The following is a 20,058-nucleotide window of genomic DNA, read 5'->3' on the forward strand; positions in this document are numbered from 1 at the left end:
TAAATAAGAGATATCTTATTCGATTAAAGTAATTGTTGGATATTACACTGTAAAAAATGAGGTGTTGAAACAACACAAAATGACTACCACTTTAGCGTGTTTCTTGTGTGTTAATTCAGCACTAAGACATCGCCTTCCGAGCTTATCAGAAATAACTCGTTACTACCTGATAGAATTTGCATTGGTATTTATCATTTAATATGAGCAAAGCTTTGCAAAATATCTTTGGCACTTATGCCAAGTAACGAATAATGTTCTATGTTTTCTGTAATCGGTCACAGTAATATTGTTGTAAACCTGCGAATCGTCTGACAACAATTACATAGGCAACAGTTCTGCCATCTTATGTTCATATATGCTAAGACACAGGAATAACAGATAAAGAAAACAGATGGAAGCACAGCTATCTATGTAACTGCTGTCAGATGATTCACAGGTTTACAACAATATTCTTGTGACCGATTACAGAAAACATAGAGTATTATTAGTTACTTGCTATAAATGCGAAATACGTTTCGCAAAATTTGCTCATACCAAACAATAAAAAACAATGCAAATACTTACAGCCAGTAACGAGGTATTTCTGATATGCTTTGAAGGCGATGTGGCTGGTGTTCGATTGTCTATACATCCCTTAGATCCTCTCCCAATATCCTTCTTCCACCCTTCGTCTTAATATCCCATTCCTAAAAGAGGGCGTACCCTTCTAAGAGGTTGCTAGCTTCCGAGCTAGCATTAAAAAAAAAAATGAATTGACACACAAGTAACACGCTAAAGTGGTAGTCATTTTGTATTGTTTCAACACCTAATTTTTTGCTGTGTACTATTTCTTAATCTAACTACTACAAAAGTATTGATAATAGAAAAGGAATAACTATTTTTATATAAACTAGGGGCGTAACTAGCGAGTACGTGAATGGAGAAACGCCTAAAAGGACACAAATTGGGGGGACGCGAATTTCGTGTTTAACACGGGTAACACACCCTAGTTGCGGGCCTGATCATACTGATGAAACCACACAATATTGTACTGATAGAATTTTAGAGTATTTCTATTTCTCTCTTCAAGTGAGGAAATTAAGCGAATATAATATTGAAGTTGTTTGAATTGTAGAAAATCAACCAAATATAGTGTTTGCTGGATGTGTACGGAGTTTGTGATATTAGACGCGAAACTTTAGCCCATTTCTGTGTTGAGTTGCGAGGTAGACTTCTCACCAGACGTCAAATTCCTTATTTAATTTGCATCAACCTAATACATAGTTACTGATCTGCCCAAGGGCGCCGATTTCTCTGTAAATTTGAGTTGAGTTGATATTGAGTTTAACGTCCCGTTCAGCAGCGAGGCTATATGAAACGTGGACCTACTAACTAACTTCGTTGGGGCTCAATCAGATACAGAAGGCATATATGAGGATTTTAAGACAAATCGCATTCAAATTATGCCAAATATTGTATATCCATTAATACAATAAGGGGGTCAACATTAGCTTTGGGGGGGGGGCCTCCTCGGCCCCCAGGATCGGCGCCCTTGGATCTGCCTCCCTGTTCTACAACTTTAAGTTGGAATAAGGATATACGAGGATAATCTCAAAAGTACACGATCTAACAAAGAAAACACTAAAAGTTTGGTAAAATGAAAAAAAAAAAAAAGTATCTTCATTTCTCAACTTAGTCTCCTACTAGCTCGATACACTATTCTCAGCAATGTTCAACAGCTTTGATACCCTGTTTATAATGAGAACTGTCGAACTACTCAAAATAGCCGTTAACCGCACACTCCACCTCTTCACTGTTTTGAAATCTTTTACCACCGAGCCACTTCTCCAAGGGGGTTAAATCTGACGAATGAGGTGCGATAGGAAGCAATTCCAACTTTAATTCATTGATATGAACTGGTACATTGTCTTCATAAAACAAAACTTTCTTTTTCGTCAAATGTGGCCGTGTTTTCTTGATTTCATCACTCAAACGCTACAATAAGTTCGCATAATACACACAGTTAATTGTTTTTTTTTCTTTTTAAAGATAATCAATGAAATTTATCCCACGCGCATCCCGAGAAACTGACGCCATGACCTTGCCAGTAGATGGAACAGTCTTCATTTTCTTTGGAGACGATTCTCCTTTCAATCAATTGTTTCGACTGTTCCTTCGTCTCAGGTGTGAAATGATGGACCCATGTTTTATCTATGGTTATGAATCGACGTAAAAACTCGGCTTTATTGCTGTGAAACATCGGCAAACACTGAACTGAAACATGTGGCCGCGGTGGCTCAGTGGTAGAAGGTTCACCTCTGGTGCATGGGGTCCCGGTTCGAAACTCTGCTCCGCCAAGTGAACTTTGTGATGGACAAACGCCGTGTGCGTGTTTTTCCTCGGGGTCCTCCCGTTTCCTCCTACTTTCTTCATTCCACCATATAACCATCTCCTGTAGCCTAGCCGGCATAACCGTAGGACGTAAAACTCAAAAATTTCATTTAATTTCATTTTGAATTGAAACATCCTCACGAAGCATTTTCTATTCCGTTGTAAGCAAACGCAACACCCATATCGCGCACGGCTTTCTCATGTCCAAATTTTCAGTCATTATGCAATGTACAGCACTTTTTGAAATGCCTACCCTGTCTGGTAACTCGTGAAATCTCAGCCCATGCTCATCCAATACCATTTTGTGGATTTTCTTCATCGTACTTCGCGCGGTCACCTCATTTAGTTGACCGCACCGATGTTTGTCTTTGTAGCTAGTACAGCCTCGTTTAAACTCCACCACTCAATATTTTACTATTGTAAACGAAGGAACATACTCCTTCAGAGTAGAATCTAGCTCAGCTTTTAATATTGGTTGGACTGAAACCTTTAAATGAAAGTATTATATCACATAACGATGATCCATTATTTCCATGTTTATAAATTTGTTGAGAATGTTCACTATCGATAGCTGCCACAACAAAAATAAACAACGTAGCGTCTTCAAACTTCAAATTTAAGTTTCATAAGGTTGATGCTTTTGACCAGGTCAGATCGAGTACTTCTGGGACTACCCACGTAAATGAAGAGTATTCTTGGAACGTTGAATCCATATCAGAAAACCTTTTTCTATTATCTCTTATCGTTCTCACTGTACTACCTGTCAACAGTTGAACGGAGAGGCAATCGTTACGTAAGATTTATATTTATGCATAATATAACTTGATAGTCTAAAAACCATTTACCTCTTTGTTCCAAACTTATCCATTTTGTTTCAAGGTCAAATTAACAACTTTTAGTTACTCTATACGTTACGCATTTTTGATGAAATGTAGTACATTACCGTCAGTAGTTCTGCTAGAATATTATTCTGCTATAAAGGGCGAATGGAGTTCTATCTCATAATCAGAATTCTATTTACAGGGAAGGGCCCAGACAATTTTCCACTCTCTTCTCTTACTGTAATCTCTCTTCCCAACCAAGGACGCCGATCCTGGGGGCCCGGGCCCCCCACAGCTCATGTGGGCCCCTTTGTATTTTTATAAATATGTATTTTTCTTGTTATATGTATTTTTTTATGAATAACCCCCCCCCCCCCAAAGTTACAGAGAAATCGGCGCCCTTGTTCCCAACCTGGAAAAGTTTTCGGTTCTTCTTAAACTTTTTTTTCAAAACCTCTTTCATCTTTCCTGTATAATATCAATAATTTTTAACTTTTCTTTATTCGATTTATATTTAATTTCTTCTCTATCACTTCTCCAAATAATAAAACATAAAAAGAGGTAGAATGTTTCATGGATACTCCGTCAGGGAATACGGATTTTTTTTTAAAAAAAAAAGAAAAATCAATACATTGCATCAAGGGCGCTCATCAGGGGGCAAGGTGGGGCGCTTGCTCCCCTTTAGAGGAAATTGTGCTTCGGAAGATCGAAAACCCAATAGATATTTTAGAATAGTTACCGCAAAATTTGAGACTACATTTGAAATGTCGCTTATACTTGCTCCCCTTGGAAACCACAACATGGGTGCCCTTGTATTGTATTATATTCTATTTACCATGGTGAAAGAAGACAAAATTTATCTGTTAGAAAATTCAGAAACTTCATAGATTTTTATGTTCTCCCTCTACACGAAAATTGCCAATAAAATACTGCATACAATCATGTAGTCTGTCAGAAAAATGGAGGGTTCAGCAGAAAGATCTTCCGGATTTAAAAGAGAAAATAAAACTGGAAAATACAATAACAATTACATTTCTGTTTATATTGCTACAGAACAACGTTTATCATTTGTCCAATTGATTGTTTTCATGATCCACTCTCCGGGAGCATCCCCCAGGAAGTTTTCAGGCGTGAATATACCGTTAATATTGCCTCATATCTCGGTTCTAATAGCATAATTAGTTTCTTAACTGTGACCTTTGTTTAGAGACGTGAGCTTTTACGTATGGACATTCACAAAGACAAAAGAAATACATAGAGACGTGAGCTTTTACGTATGGACATTCACAGACAAAAGAAATACATAGAGACGTGAGCTTTTACGTGTGGATGTTCACAAAAACAAAAGAAATACATAGAGACGTGAGCTTTTACATGGATATTCATAAAGACCAAAAAAAAAAAATACATAGAGACGTGAGCTTTTACGTGTAGATATTCACAAAGACAAAATAAATACAAAGATAGAAGCCTAATGAGCAAACCAGGTGTGCAATGTTGTCCATGTAGTGAAATGGGACAATCTGGAAATGTTTTTCGTAGAAATGCCGTTTGAAGATTTAGTTTGCTGCTTAGCGACGATGCTTGCCAAACGCCGTGATGTTCTGCGGGTGATTTTTTTTTTTTTTTTTAAATCTTAAAGTTGAACCTGCTTGAAGTTTCTAACCCATCCAATTATCTTATCAGGAACTCTATCGTGACGATCTATTTCAGATGAGTTCGAAAATACCGTAGCATTTCAATCACAAGGGGTTTATTTTAAAGAAAAATACTAAACCTCACTATCAAAAATGTACTATATTCAGCAATCTACATCTTGGCGGCAACTTCGCACAATTTGGCACCATTTGAGCTGCTCAAATGTGATGCTACACTAAGATATTCACGAAACGGACAGTTGAAACAAAGTGATAATCCTGCCGATCTCTGTATAATCTCATTATGATAATTACTATAATTGGAATGAAACATGTGTATTTCATAGAAAATAATTGAATTTGGTTTAATTTCAGGTCACCTTCTGTGGAAAATTGAAGATTTTGCAGTCAAAATGGAGAATTCGAAAATTAACGAGACAGTATTACACAGCCCAGAATTTTATAGTGCACCATTTGGTTACAGGCTTAGGGTAAGCTGTAATTATTTTCAAATCTAAGTTCTAAATATTTCAAAAAAATATCTAATTTGCTTTGTAATCTAACAGCTATTGTGGTTTATAATCGGCTTTATAATATATATTATGTCCAGAACAGCAATGGCACAGTAAATTGTGTACCGTATATTTGGAAAAATAGTTTTTAAAAATATATTACTAAAACCATTTAAAAATAGCTCATCTTAACATCAGTCACAATAATGATCATTCTTGTTAGTATGCCAACGAGACAAGTTATTTCTCGTGTCTCTTGTCGTAAATGTCTTATTAACAATTACCCAACAGTATGGCCTTATTCGTTTCACTCAGCAAAATCCACAAAATTTAGTTTAATAGTAGGACTTTGTTCTTCTTGGACAATTTTCTATACGGCAGCTTTAGCAATTCTGCGCACATTTCATACACAAATATGCCCTTGACAACCTTATAATATGATATACCGTATATTTCTTTTGGGAAATGCGTAATACTTATTTTATTGATAGACTTTTCTGGAACGAACTTTTCAAAAACGGTTCGTAGGATTATGTTCATGATTCATAAATAAATGCTCGTTGACAATATATATATATATATATATATATATATATATATATATATATATATATATATATATATATATATAGAGAGAGAGAGAGAGAGAGAGAGAGAGAGAGAGAGAGAGAAATGAAAGTGACTATGTTTGTGACTTTAATAACTCTTGAACCACCTGACCGATCGCGATCAAATCTTCAACAGAGATGAGGTTTGGTCCTGGGATGGGTTTTATCATTTCATTTTGACAGTGCAATTTAGGGGAGAGGGAGGGAAGATATAACAATTATCGAAAATTACCAATATTAGAGCCGAATCCAAGTTTTTGGGGTCGCTGAGATGAACAGTGACACTTCCGATGCCGTTTAAATCCAAATTCAGCCACGCAAGTTGGGGGAGGAGGGTTATATATATATATAATGAGCGAAAATGACCGATATTAGTGTCGTATCCATTGCTTTTGGGGTCACTGAGACAAACGGTGATACTTTCAATGCCGTTTAAATCCAAATTCAACCCCCATTAGTACTTTTCATGGGGATCGATGATGGTGACATGTAAACATAATTGAAAATGACCGATATTAGAGTCGAATTCATAGTTTTTGGGTTCTCTATGTTGATTGGTGACAGTTTTAGTGCACTTTATGCCAAAAACAAACCGTATTCTTCTCGTGAAAAGAGCGGGTATTCTGCTAGTAGCAATTAAATCGAAACGGCAAAATTAGTAAACACTTGATGATGTGAAACATGAATCGGCTTCTTTTGTTGTATAATATTCAATTCATAATGATTAAATTCTTTTGTTCTTTATTCAGCTGGAAGTTCATTTGAATGGTTTTGGCATGTGGAAGGATCGAAATATGATCGCTTCGTTACAAACTCTTGCTGGGGAATATGATAGTCTATTGGATTGGCCATTTAATCAAGCGGTCACTATCACAATGAAAGACCAGTCAATGTCCAAAGAACAGGTAATTATTATAAGTTGAGAACAAATACAAAACTTATCTATTAATAGAAAAAAAAAGTCTAGTATAATTTAAATGCAAATAAAATGTTACTTATGTATCACAAATAGAGAAGGGTGTTCGCTGTATATCCGATCATTTTCGATTAGGTGCTGTCACCTGGCGTATCGTGCTGGAACTATGGGTTTACTGGCGGGAGCAGTGTTGTTTCTGTCCTTGTAGGTGCGTGAGTATTGGTAGGAAGTGTTATCAAATGGCACCGAAAATCAACCCGTATCGGGTAAGTTACGTCATGACTCCTTTTCTATGCTGAATTTTCGTACGTACGCATTGTGAAACAGTGTCGAGAAAATGGGTTAACACTCGGGGTGAAGACTGCGAAAGCTATTCTAGCCCCGTCACACACAACAGGCTCCCCTTGCGAAACATTCATTCACGAAAACCACGTCTTCACAACTCGCCACCCATGCACTCTGGATGGTCTCTGGAAAGCTTGCAGGAAGGAGCGGGACAGAATTCCCATGCCTGTGCGGCGCCGAAGCTTGCTGCAATGGAAACTGCGATGCTATGTGATGGTCCACAATTTGGGGTGACCAATAGAACATGATCCGTTGTAGCAGAGTTGAATGGTCGGATATAAAGCGAACAACCTTCTGTGCAGAGTGCATTTTGTAACTTTTTCTTTAATAATGAAAATCTAAAGTTTAGTTTCTTAGATTTATAGGGCCTTATGCAGAGTCTTTTTGACGTGTGATTAGTACCATACTAAAGAGTTCGACTAACATTTGTTTCCTGCAGTAGTCAGACATTTAGTATGATGCTAATCATACGTCAAAACGTCTCTGCATAAGGCAGATAGTTTTTAATTGTGGGGTTCACTTGGGAAACGAAGAAGCTCCTCCCCCCTCCAAAAAGTTCAGATTAAATATGTTTAAAAAGATGGATATACTTGAAATCAGTTAATACACAGAAAACTTGCTAGATCAAATTTCATATTCAACGAACTGCATAAGCAAGTTATTAAAACATAGTCGTAATAACTAACTAGCTGTAACTTACAAAATCTGGAGAACCATGCTTCGTTCATGAAACCTTCCCATTGACTTTTATCCTTAGCCAACTACGTAGATCCAGTTTCTACTTTGTATTCCTATTTTTGTGAGATCAATATTTTCCTCCCACCTGGCTTAAGTCTTCCTAATGGTCGTTTTTCAGTTGGATTTTCAGTTAAAATCTTGAAAGCGTTCCTACTTTCATTTATTCTGGCTACATGACATACACACCTGAACCTCCTAAACTTGATGACCCTAACAGTGTTTGGTAAACGGAATAAATTATGCAGTTCCTCGTTATGAAGTGCACAGTGGCTCAGTGGTACAGCGTTCATCTCTAGTGCATGGTGCCCTTGATTTGATCCCAGCTCGTGCCGAGTGAGTTTTGTGGTGAACAAACGCCGTGTGCATGGGTTTCATCAGGGTTCTCCCACTTTCTTCGTTCCATCATTTCATTCATTTCTTATCATGACCGTCTTCTTTAGCCTGACCGGCATAACCGTGTGACTTAAATATTTCATTTCATTTTCCATTTCATTTCGTTATGAAGTATCCGACTTTTCCCATTACCGTTCTTCTTGAATCCAAATATTCGTTTCAGGATTTTATTCTCAAATACTTTCAGTCTGCGTTCTTCTCTCAGATTAAGCGACTATCTTTCGCAATTAGCTTCAAATTTCTCGCCAGAATTCGCGAAGACATATGATTTTGAACGGAATAATAATACGACTTACCTCCTTTCAGTCGACATTTAGTTTCTTCGTGAATATGGTTTTCGTCTCTAAATATATATTTTTAGTATCCACTTTGTCGAAAGTATTATTTGATATTTTGCCGTATCCATAATTTGCAGCATTACGATCCCGACAAACTTCAATGTATTTAGTTTTCTCCGCATTCACTTCTAAACCCATGTCCCTACAAGCTTTTAATGAAACCTCTGCATTTCTTTCAATTGTTCTCCTACCATATATTTTCAGATTTACATCATCAGCATACGCCTTAACCTGATGAAGACCATTCAGCTCTAGACCCTGATTGCTATCTTAGTTTCTTGTTTTAGTGTACTCAAGAACAAAGTTAAATAATAATGGCAACAACACATCTTGTTCGGGCCATTCTCAACACGAAAGCTCATGGATAAATATTTTCCTATACGGAAGTTACTTTGGAATTCATTTAAACTTATCCTATAAATCTGGTTACTTTTTTCGGTATTCCAAATTCTGTAAGAATGTTGTACTACGTTTCTTTCCTAACCGAGTCGTAAGCTTTTCTAAAATCAATAAATAACACTGTTCGACAAAATTCAATATTTTTCTTTTTTCTGGAGTTGCATTACCTAGTTGATTTTCATGTCAACGGTCCACCTAAATGCGAATCCGCAATTTGTTTTGTTCTGTCAGGGATAATTTTGGAAATATTTTGTGATATGTTTTACTATCTGCACTGTAGTAGAAGTTATATTACATCTGGTAGTACAAAATACACTTGACTTATGGTATATGAAATTAATACACAAAACACTATAAACACATATAATCACCATGAAAACAATGCAGGTATGTTGTTTGCTGATTTCAAAGTGAAAATAACTGTGACTGTAATTCAGGGAGTGACTTGTGATAGCCGTATCTATATGTGATATATTTGCAGTACAGTCTCTGGCAATCGTCCAGCAGTAGTCAGCCAGAAGTGAAGGCATCCGCTTCCCTGCATAACGTTTATCTAATGTTTGTATATCCTTATGGAACCTCTCACCATGTTCATCTGAAAAGACACTGTAATTAGCTGGGAAGTAATTCAGATGAGAGTGAATAAGGTATACTTTCACGGACATATTGCACCCTAAGGATTGACACGCGTTGATCATTTCTGTTGCTAAGTGTCTGTAATTGTGTGCCTATTTCTTGCCCAGGAAGTTGCATGTAACGTTCTTGAAACCAATCCATACACGTTTTTCCTTGTCCGTTAATCTGGCTTCGAACACAGGCTCACGTACTAGTTCACGGATTTGTAGACTCACAAACACGCCTTCTTTTATCTTAGCTGGACGATAACTTGGAAAGTTTGGAGAACAGATATTCAAAACCCTTGCCACTTTTGTTCATCGTCTTCACCAACTGTTTAATCAGTCCTGATTTAATATGAAGTGGAGGAATGAGGATATCTTCATGAACAACTAGATTTTGGCGCTGCAAATTTTTTCTCCAACTGTCCACTTCCTTTCAGGCCATCCCTTTCTTATGTAATGGGTATTTCGTTAATGACTATTCCATTCATAAAGAAAGCAAGCATATTTGATTTCGCTTATTGTATTCCCGAAATAATTGCAACAACCTTTAAGTCACAACAAATCTTCCATTTATGTGTATTGTATTGGATGGAAAGTAACATACTGTAAAAGATCATATGATACTTTCCCCATCGAAGCATATGCAACTAGAATTGAAGGAAGGGTATTACAATAATGGAGAAACACTCTTTCATACTAGTCTTGCATGCATCGATGAAGAGTCGCCAGTCCTTTGGGTCGTAGTGCATGGTTACAGCTGCCATTAAACCGTTTATGTTGCTGCAGAAGGACAATTGTTCATCGTAGGTGAAAAAGTGAAGAAATACTCATTCTCTGTGTCTGAAGCTGGTTATATTTGTACCTGGTTGCAGTAGATTGTGTTCCTGCAGCCCTGATGCTAGAAGTTCTGCGTTGTATTTAGATAAACTCAGGTCACGAACTAAGTAATTAAGATGAACTTGATTGTAAATGATTGGAGAACGAGATCTGGAGGACAACTGGCCGCCATTTTGCAATTTTCCGTCGGATCACCGCAAAAATCTACACAGCAAATTTCGTGTTTCTCGCAAGACTATCCTCAAAAGTATGAAAAGTGCGTCCTGTAGCACGGGAGACAGACAAACGAATAAACGTAGATCGGTCGTCCCAGGCGCCTGAATGAGTTCGACATTTATTGCTATAATCCGACAACTATCCCTGATACCCAACTTCTGATGTCATATCCGGATTGAGCACACCAAATTACATAAGACTCACATTTCTAAGTACCAGAAAAAATGTTGTCGAACAGTGTAATTAATGTACCGGGACAATGTATTCCCACTTCTTTCCTAGTATTTGTCGAATAGTAAGTACCTGGTCGACAGGTGATTGATTTCGCCCAAATCCGTACTGGATAATCTCCAACAATTTTATCTGCGTATGAGGTAAATCTTGTTAATAGAATGTTTGAGAGAATTTTATGGGATGTTGATAGGAGAGAAACACCTCGATAATTATTACAATCAGTTTTGTTCTCTTTCTTGTGGATTGGAACAATACTTTATTCCTTCCATTCTTGTGACAATTTCCCCTTGTTCCAGAAAAGGAGAATGAGATTGTGTATCTTGTTCCACAATTTTTCGCCTCCAACTAAAATTAACTCAGTCGGATTTCCGTCTACCCGGAGATATGTGTTTCTTTAATTTCTTTATAGCAATATCTATACTTGTTCGGTTAGGTTCTGGAATATATGGTTCTATTGTGTGCTTTTTACTTTCTCCACGAACATTAGTTTCTGTCTGTGTGTTTCCATCTATTCAAAATGCTATCTGTGTCAATGAGACTTTTAGTGGAAAATGACCAATCTCCTTTTAAGATCAGAAAGTCTGTGAAATAATAGCTATTCCTAAGGTTTATCGCAATAGAACAAGCAACATATTTTGTAAATGGCTAGTGGATAATAGTCTAATCGTGGTCACTTTCCCACTTTATTATTATTAAAGCTGTCACTAGTCGAGATTCAAGCAACGGTGGTTGAAATTGTAATGTAATGTAAAACAATATGCGAAGCATGTTCTTCACCGATTCAGCTTCTGACTGGCGTTTAAAGCGACACTTCCCAGGACTAGTGAAGGGCAGTTTAGTTCTTTTTCTGGAATCAATTCTTCTGAATTCATTACTCCATTCGTTTTCCGGACCAGGGCGAATCCTTTGGTCCCGGTAAGCTGTATGTTTGTTATCTGTTTATTTTTCTAATTTGATTCCTCCAAACAGGATTCGATCCTTCCTCTGAACGAATCCTTTGGTTTCGATGAATTGAATAATTCCAAGTTCCCATTTGGTTCTTCAACATAATAACTCCTTTTAGCCAAACTTGTCAGATCAAGCGATAATTAGTGAGATATGACTAAGAGGAAACCCACATAAAATGGCGAAACGCAAATGAATCAAATCTGTTTATTAGAGATCGCACCCTCCATACCAAACGACAGACTCTGGATTCAAGCATTGTGGAGTAATGACCGTGAAATCGTATCGAGCGCAATCGATGCGCCCGCCAAATATCTTTAAAATGAAATCTTTTTCAGTTATACGTCCTACGGTTATGCCGGCTAGGCTAAAGGAGACATTGATAATGAGAGATGAATGAAGTGGTGGAATAAAGAAAGTGGGAAGAAATGGGAGAATCCCGAGAAAACCAGTGCACATGGTGTTTGTCAACTACAAAGTCCACTTGATGCTAGCTGGGACGAACCAAGGACCCCATGCACCACGGGCGAACGCTCTAAAAGCGCCCGCCAAGTGTGAACTGCGTGACGTAATTCGATTTCTCCAGGTGGCAGCCCCCATTCATCGCCGAATGATTAAGAATTATGACGGAAGCTTAATAAGTGATTGATGTGTACACAAGTGATACAAAGAATTAAAGCAAAACATCACCCTAAACGAGGAGACAAGATAAAGGTGAATATCTGTGGCGGAAGAGACCTTGATGAACATGGGTCATGTGGTTCGTGAAGAGGGTGAAATATTATGGTTTCTGAACTGTCTGATCTTGGAATTTCAGGGAAATCAGCAGCCGTGTGGAGAAATCGATTTACACCATGTAGTTCACACTTGGCGGGCGCTTCGATTGCATTCGATACGATTTCACTCTCATTACTTCATAATAATTGAACACTAGAGTTTGTCTTTTGCAATGGAGAGTGTACGATTTTCCAATGAACGGACTTACTAATTTGCGTTCCGCCATCTCACGTGGTTCTCCTTTGGCGACTTAACGGAGGTTGAAGAGAAAGTCTCTCGTAGATTATGTAAGGAAAAAAATCCCAATGTTCAGAGTGTTCCCAAAGCTAAGGGTGTAAATACTGTTTTAAATAAAAACCTCTGCATTCTGCAATCATTTTATAGCTGTAAGCTGCAATAAAATGTTTTTCACCGGCTGCGTATTTCTACCACATATCAATGCATTAACTGACCCCCTTTATTAACCTAACCGATTCTATAATCCTTTTATACACAACTGTACTGACCTAACTTACCCTTCTATATTTTATCTTCGAACTTAACCTACTGTACTGTACATTACTTTCCTAACGGAGCCTACGCTAGTCTATTAACCTAAAAAAAAGAAAACAACCCTACTCTTCTTTACTGAGCTGCTCTACCTTACTCTACTTTACTGAACTACCCTACTCTCCTAATCTACTCTACTTTACTGCACTTATACTTTTTTGCATACATAATAGTTTTCATTGCACACCAGTTTGCTCGCATATTATTAATCTGTACGGAAGTATTGGAGCATGCGCTAGGAAAATAACAGTGAAGAATCTCTTAGGGAAACATTTGAATTTATTTTTTGATTTGAGGGACTATTGTTAAGTCATCACGATATTAAGTATTGTGTGGCACGTTTTAAATACCTATCAACTAGTACTAGGTATTATTTTACATAATTGTTTTTCATTCAAAGTGTTTTTAGTACATGATTATGCATCAATGCTAAGGAAGACGGTGATGAAATAGTAGTAGACGAACGTGGGAGGAAACGGGAGAACTCTAAAAGAAACACACACACAGTGTTTGCCCACCACAAACTCCATCGGACTGAATTCAAAGTTTTCAGAATGCAACAATGTACTTTATGGGGCAGGTACACTAAAGATTTTAAACCGGGGTGACTTGTATTTTATTATAATTACAGGCCTACTGTATTTTAAGCATTTATTTCTTCCTTATGTTATGTTATTGTAGAGAGTGGACATTTCAAAGACTTTTACCTCGAAGCGAAAAGACGGAAAGGATCAGCCGAAAGAGGACGAAGACAAATTAGTTGGTTATCACCATTTTATCCCTCACAAAACCCTAGAGAGCAGACAATATGTCAAGGATGATGTTCTCTATCTGGAAGTGAGAGTGGAGCAGCGTTAATGTCAGGGTTGTTTACGACTTGTAGCTACTTATCAATACAAAAACGTAAAGCAGCCATTTTCAAACGGTGTGCTCCTGTACACTATTCGCAGTGTTGTGACGGTATCCCTGGTATGTTGGGAATAAGTTAGTACATTGGAAGTTATAAATAGTACTGTAGAGATCCTACCACGGAATAATTATTTCTCATGTTCTAAAATAACATTTTCTATGCTTGAATTGTATTTCTTCTGTACACTATAATGTTTTTTTATGGTCAAAAGTACGAAGTAATTTGGCATAAGTATACAAAAAAAAGTTTAATTTTCAAAGTGTAACGTAAGATTTTAAATTACAATGTTAGTGCGCCAAAAACTGAAAAATTGTTAAAAACGTTGACGTAAAGTTTCAGTTACATACAGTATTATAATGAAAAATATCCTATAATTAAATACTTATAAGGTACAGTTACGGGCGTCAGAAATATCAAAACAATAAATATTTACTTGACATAAGTTTTAGTTGCATGTATGATACCATAAGTATTAGGATGGTCTAGACCAGTGGTGTCCAATTACAATGGACCTGAGGGCCATAACCATCTTTACTAGTAAGGTGGAGGGCCGCAGATGATAATAATAATAATAATAATAATAATAATAATAATAATAATTATTATTATTATTATTATTATTATAATTATAATTATTATTATTATTATTATTACATTACAAAAGAAAAATGTAAAAAATGTATTTGAAATATTACATACCTATTCAATGTGACAAATGAGGATGACTAGCAGCGTTTATAAGGGCTCGGATATCTACATCCATTTCTGTTGTTGGGAATCGAAGAAGATGTAAAAGAGAAGGATCTCCAAGGCAGCTTCTGAAGCGATTCTTCACAATTTTCCTTGTGGAAAATGCACTTTCACACAAGTAAGTACTACCAAACATTGACACTATTTTCCGACCAAACTCACAAAAGTTAGGGAAACGTTCGTTAGAAAGTAGCCTGAAAAAATCTACTCCTTTCTCTGTCCTTGTCTGAAAGAATGGATCAGCCTGAAGATCACAAAGTTCGAGCTGTAAGTTTGGAGGTTGTTCTTCGATGTCCGTTGTCAATGGATTTGTAAATAATGCTATGTCGTTTTACAGTTTGTCAAAATCTGAGAATCTTGCACTAAATTCATTCATGATACTTTCGATGTCTCTACAGAACTCAGAAAAATCAAATGCTTCTTTTTCAAAATCTAATGTCAGACGATTGCAACTTGGAAAGTGTGCTAAATTATTTTTCCCTAAAGCAGAATGGAAAAGCTTCAGTTTGTTCCGGAATCCATTGATATGCCCCATTAGATCAGAAACTAATTGACCTTTTCCCTGTAGTTTTTTGTTCAGTTCATTTAGATGCCCTGTAATATCTGTCAGAAATGCCAAATGTCGAAGAAAGTCAGCACTTCGAAGCTCCTCTTCTAGGCATGTGTTGTCTGATGGAACGAATTGGTTAAGAAAATTAGGGATTTCTTTCCTCAGTTCAAAAAATCTTTTAAGACAATTTCCTGCACTTAACCACCTAACGTGATTGTAAAGAAGTAGGTCTCCATATTCTGATTTCACGTCCTCTAAAAATTGACGAAACTGGCGATGTAAAAGAGCTCTATTACCACCCCTTATTATGTTGATAGTTTTGACAATCTTTTTGAGGACTTCGTCTTGCTTTAATGATTTGCCACAAAGGACTTCTTGATGAATAACACAATGAAATGCAGGGCAATTTATACCATTTTCTCTCAAAAGGTCTACTAGTCCAGACTTCTCCCCTACCATCGTTGGTGCACCATCTGTTACAATTGATTTACATTTTTCAAAACCACCAAATTTTTCTACAAAATTTTTAATTGCTTCATAAATATCCCTTCCCTTTGCGGTACCGCGAAGAGGACACACGTTTAACAACTCCTCTTTACTCGAAAAATCTTCCTGTGTTGTCCGTATAAAAATCAGAAGCTGACTTCTGTCTGATCGGTACTTTCATCAAGGCACAAAGAGAAGAAACGCCACTTCTCGATTTCGTTTGAAATGTTTTTTTCCACTTGGTCACCCATTTCTAATACTCTTCTCTGTACAGTCTGATGAGAAAGCAATACAGATTCGAAGTGATTCGCTAGTTTTGTGTCACCAAAAGCCTTTGCCATTTCTATCGCGCATATCTTCATTATAATTCCGTCACTGAAAGGCTTTCTGGCTTTAGCAAGCTCCAGAGAAACTGCATATGAAGCATGCATCGCACAGGTTTGAATTGTATTTACTTTACTAAACATACCTGTTTGATGCTTCATTTTTTTTCTTCAAATCTTCGTCAACACTTTTCGAGCCTCACCTTTGTGTTTATTGAATTTATTTTCATGCACAGTTGAATAATGTCCCTTCACATTGTATTCTTTAGGCACAGACACAACCTGCATGCATATTAAACATTGCAACTTTCCCATGTGATTTGTTATGAAATAGTCATTTTCCCAAAGCTCCTGATATACTCGATTTTCATTTTCTATTTTACGTTTTCTTCCACTCATTTCTCCAATGCAACAAATTCAAAACAAAACAAACACTTGCACAATGAACACTTCACTTCAATAGTCAATCAATCTGTGAAATGACGAGTGCTAGAAACCCGAAGACTACTTAAAAAAAGAGAAAGAATTAAAATAAAGAATAAAAACGGATACAGTTCCAAAACTTCAAACGTTATAGGACAGACTGCAGTATTGTTGTCACTACAAGCATCACACCACACGGTAAATTGAGCTCTGCCCTTTCCTGAACTGAAAACATGACAAGAGGGGGTGGTAAAGTTTTGCTTGACGTTCAACAATGCCACCTTCGTTTCACTCTAAAATCAGTTTGTGTGTGTGTGTGTTTATGACAGGAAGTGATGTATTCCTTGCGCGCTATGGTTCCTAGGCAGAGTTCGAGGAAGAAAGGGTCTGCTCAGGGCTGTCAACCGTACCATAATTATGGTACGCATACCATAATTTCAGGTCCTGTACCATGTACCATAGTACTTTCATTATGGTACGCAAAAGTACCATAATCCAGGAGACGCGACGGTCTTTTTGCTTCACTTAAATATTGGAAAATCGGAAGAATATTGAATGTTTGTATTTTTTTCCACATAGAATATAAAGTTATAAATATGACACTGGTTTCACTTTCTTTGTATTCTCTGTCTCCACCTTCTGAAGTACGGTACCATAAACATATACTATCCCGGAATGGCTTTATTGCCCTGTTTACCAAAAGGACAACTTTGCTCCACTTTAGAACGCAGTGACTGGGGTGGTTTTCTTTTCGGAAAACAGTTATTGGCAGATGAGGATTCTGTCTGTCCTTTAATACTTGCCTCTGCGCCGCATCGGAAACTGAGAAGGAAAAAAAAATGCAATTGCAAGGGTACCACTGTATTGTATTTGATTTTTTAAAAAATAACTTTTCTCATGTATTACAGACCTCAATAGTGATACGGAGGAGTTTTTAGGAAACTCCTTTAGTATGTAATTTTTGTAGTGCAGATTTATCGATGTAAATATAGATTTATTTATACACACGAGTTCTGAGCATTACTGGCATCTAAGGCCTTAAGCCCATCGTGTATTAGAGATAACGAATCTCGGCGATCACACTATTCGGGTATGGGGAAGGAAAAAGCGACCTGAGACCTATATGTTAGGTGCCATCTCGTCATTCGTGAGTTTGAATTACGAGAAACCAGGAAAAAAAAAAACAATTGTTACGCATCTTTACGACCGAGTGTCCCAACCAGAAATCAAACGCGGGCTGCTCGCACCAAAGGCGAAGACTTTAGCAATTACGGTACGCGGGGCCACGTAGTGCATGGAGCCATTCCATTTTGTGCGTGTCAGGGGCGGATACAGGACGGACTTCTGGGGGGAGGTGGGTTGTAATGCTGCTACTTAGAGCTACTTTTAAGAGCGCCAAACTCTGGGATGGGTTTTATTTTTATATAAAAAAAGAAAGTTTGCTCTTCTGGGGGGCGATGGCCCCCTGGATCCGCCCCTGGTGCGTGTTAATGTTATCCATTTTTTTAAAGTATAGTACGTGCTTGTTTTATTGGAGTTTCATTCCTTACAACACAGAGACATGTAATGTTGAATCTGAGCAAGGTTTGGGGCTGTCTCTAAAAGGTGCAGTGAAAGAGCTGTCTCGTCTAGAAAAAAATGCTGTTTTTACTGGAAGAGTTTTGTTCATCTCGTAAATCATCACGAAAATTCTATCTTCCCTTGTCTCGTGGGCAAAACTAGGTGCATAAATTTAATCGGGCCCGAAACCACATGAAATTCCATCTGAAATCAGACTGAGGTTTCAAGCATCTAAGGTAGTAACAGAGATCCTCTGCATATATATCACCGAACGAGCGTAGGTAACTGATAAGCGGGGCTTTGCAATTGGGAGATCCTGGGTTCAAATCTCGAAGCCGACTATTTTGACTGAGGTTTCCCATGGTTTCCTCACTCTCACCATGTGAATGCTGGACTGGTACCTTTAAATAGGGCTATATAGGCCCTGGCTGACTTGCTTCCAAATTTTCCTTCCTTAGTTATTGATAGGATTTGAGTGTAAAATATCCCTTCAGTTGCTGCCTCTGAAAACTTGGTTATAAATAAATATTAAGTGGAAAAGCAATCCTAAATGAGAGAGGTTAGTTTGCTCAAAACGACTGTTATTCTGTGCATGAGAAAAGAATTTGACGTCCTGAAATGCATTACAAATAAAGTTGTACAACTTTTAAATTTTATGAGGAGTTAACGTTTCTGTGAAGCCACAAAAATTCTGTGAGCATTTTAGCGTTTTCTTTTTAGGTTTCTCATAATGTAGCGTGATAAAACTGATAGTCTTGTATGTAATGAATCTAGTGCTCCTTCCGTACAAGACGGTGTAACACTATATATGAAACATTAGCCACTAATTTTCTTCCTTGCATTTGACCTTGAATAAAGTGATTTGAACTATATCTCGAATTCTGTCAATGAGTATTTTAGTTATCCTAATTTTACTGCACAATGTAGTCTAGCACATCATAAGCTTGAGACAATTTATTTCGTTCAGATGTTATTGTACCAATACGCAAGAGAAACGACGTTCATGCTATTGTCACATACTGCTATTATTATTACTATTAATAATAATAATAATAATAATAATAATAATAATAATAATAATAATAATAATAATAATAATAATAATAATAATAATAATAATAATAGAGCTCGAAACAAGTAGCTCTCCAATTTACAAATAAACAAATGGGGGGTATAAAATTAATTACTGTATATCACGCTTGATTTTTGGAGCGTACCATAATACCCTAGAAAATACCATAATTTTGACCATCATGCACAATAATTACCAACTACTTAGTTGGCAGCCCTGTGCTTTACAAAGCTAGACCAGAGGTATTGGTTTGGTTTGGTTTATTGAAGTAATCGTTCCTTCAGCAACGATGCCTTGCTTGTAGTTGCATTACCGACTTCAGTGTTGCCGTGGATGCCCGTGTCGTTTTGTTGTACAGAATCGCTAAATGGATGCATTATTTCGAAAGAAGACTGCAAAAATTAAAAGTATGAATAAATATAAATGAAAATATTATCATTAATAACAATTGTAAATCGTGAGAGCTATGCGGGCCGCAGAAAATGGTTTGGCGGGCCGCCATTTGAACAGCTCTGGTCTAGACATACGTTGCACAGTTAATGTGTCAATTTCGTACATATATAGTTCATTAGAAATACCTAAGAAATATTTAATAATAGAACATGATATAATATTTCAGTTGCGTATACCATAAACGTTAAACTATCCAAGTATTTGCTTCCTGTAGTGTTCCAGTTACTTGTCTTGTATCATGAACGTTAACATGCTAAAGATGTTTTAGAATCACAT

The 20,058-nt window shown here is 37.0% G+C and overlaps 2 protein-coding genes across 2 annotated transcripts in view; one reads left to right on the forward strand and one right to left on the reverse strand.

Annotated features, from left to right (window-relative positions):
- Nucleotides 1-14,560, forward strand: part of LOC145681429 (TNF receptor-associated factor 3-like) — a 32,626-nt gene extending 18,066 nt beyond the window's left edge. The window contains exons 5-7 of the mRNA XM_081753074.1: nt 5,204-5,319; nt 6,698-6,853; nt 13,937-14,560. Of these exons, the coding sequence (XP_081609200.1) occupies nt 5,204-5,319; nt 6,698-6,853; nt 13,937-14,113 (449 nt within the window). The 3' untranslated portion in view covers nt 14,114-14,560. The remainder of the gene's footprint in view (nt 1-5,203; nt 5,320-6,697; nt 6,854-13,936) is intronic.
- Nucleotides 14,561-15,246: 686 nt separating this feature from the next.
- Nucleotides 15,247-15,924, reverse strand: LOC145681764 (general transcription factor II-I repeat domain-containing protein 2A-like). The gene has a single exon (XM_081753376.1). The coding sequence runs from the start codon at nt 15,922-15,924 to the stop codon at nt 15,247-15,249; it is 678 nt and encodes a 225-aa protein (XP_081609502.1).
- Nucleotides 15,925-20,058: the final 4,134 nt, after the last annotated feature.

This window comes from Thermobia domestica, chromosome 3, assembly GCF_964235325.1.
Source record: "Thermobia domestica chromosome 3, izTheDome1.hap1.1, whole genome shotgun sequence".
Taxonomy (NCBI): Eukaryota; Metazoa; Arthropoda; class Insecta; order Zygentoma; family Lepismatidae; genus Thermobia; species Thermobia domestica.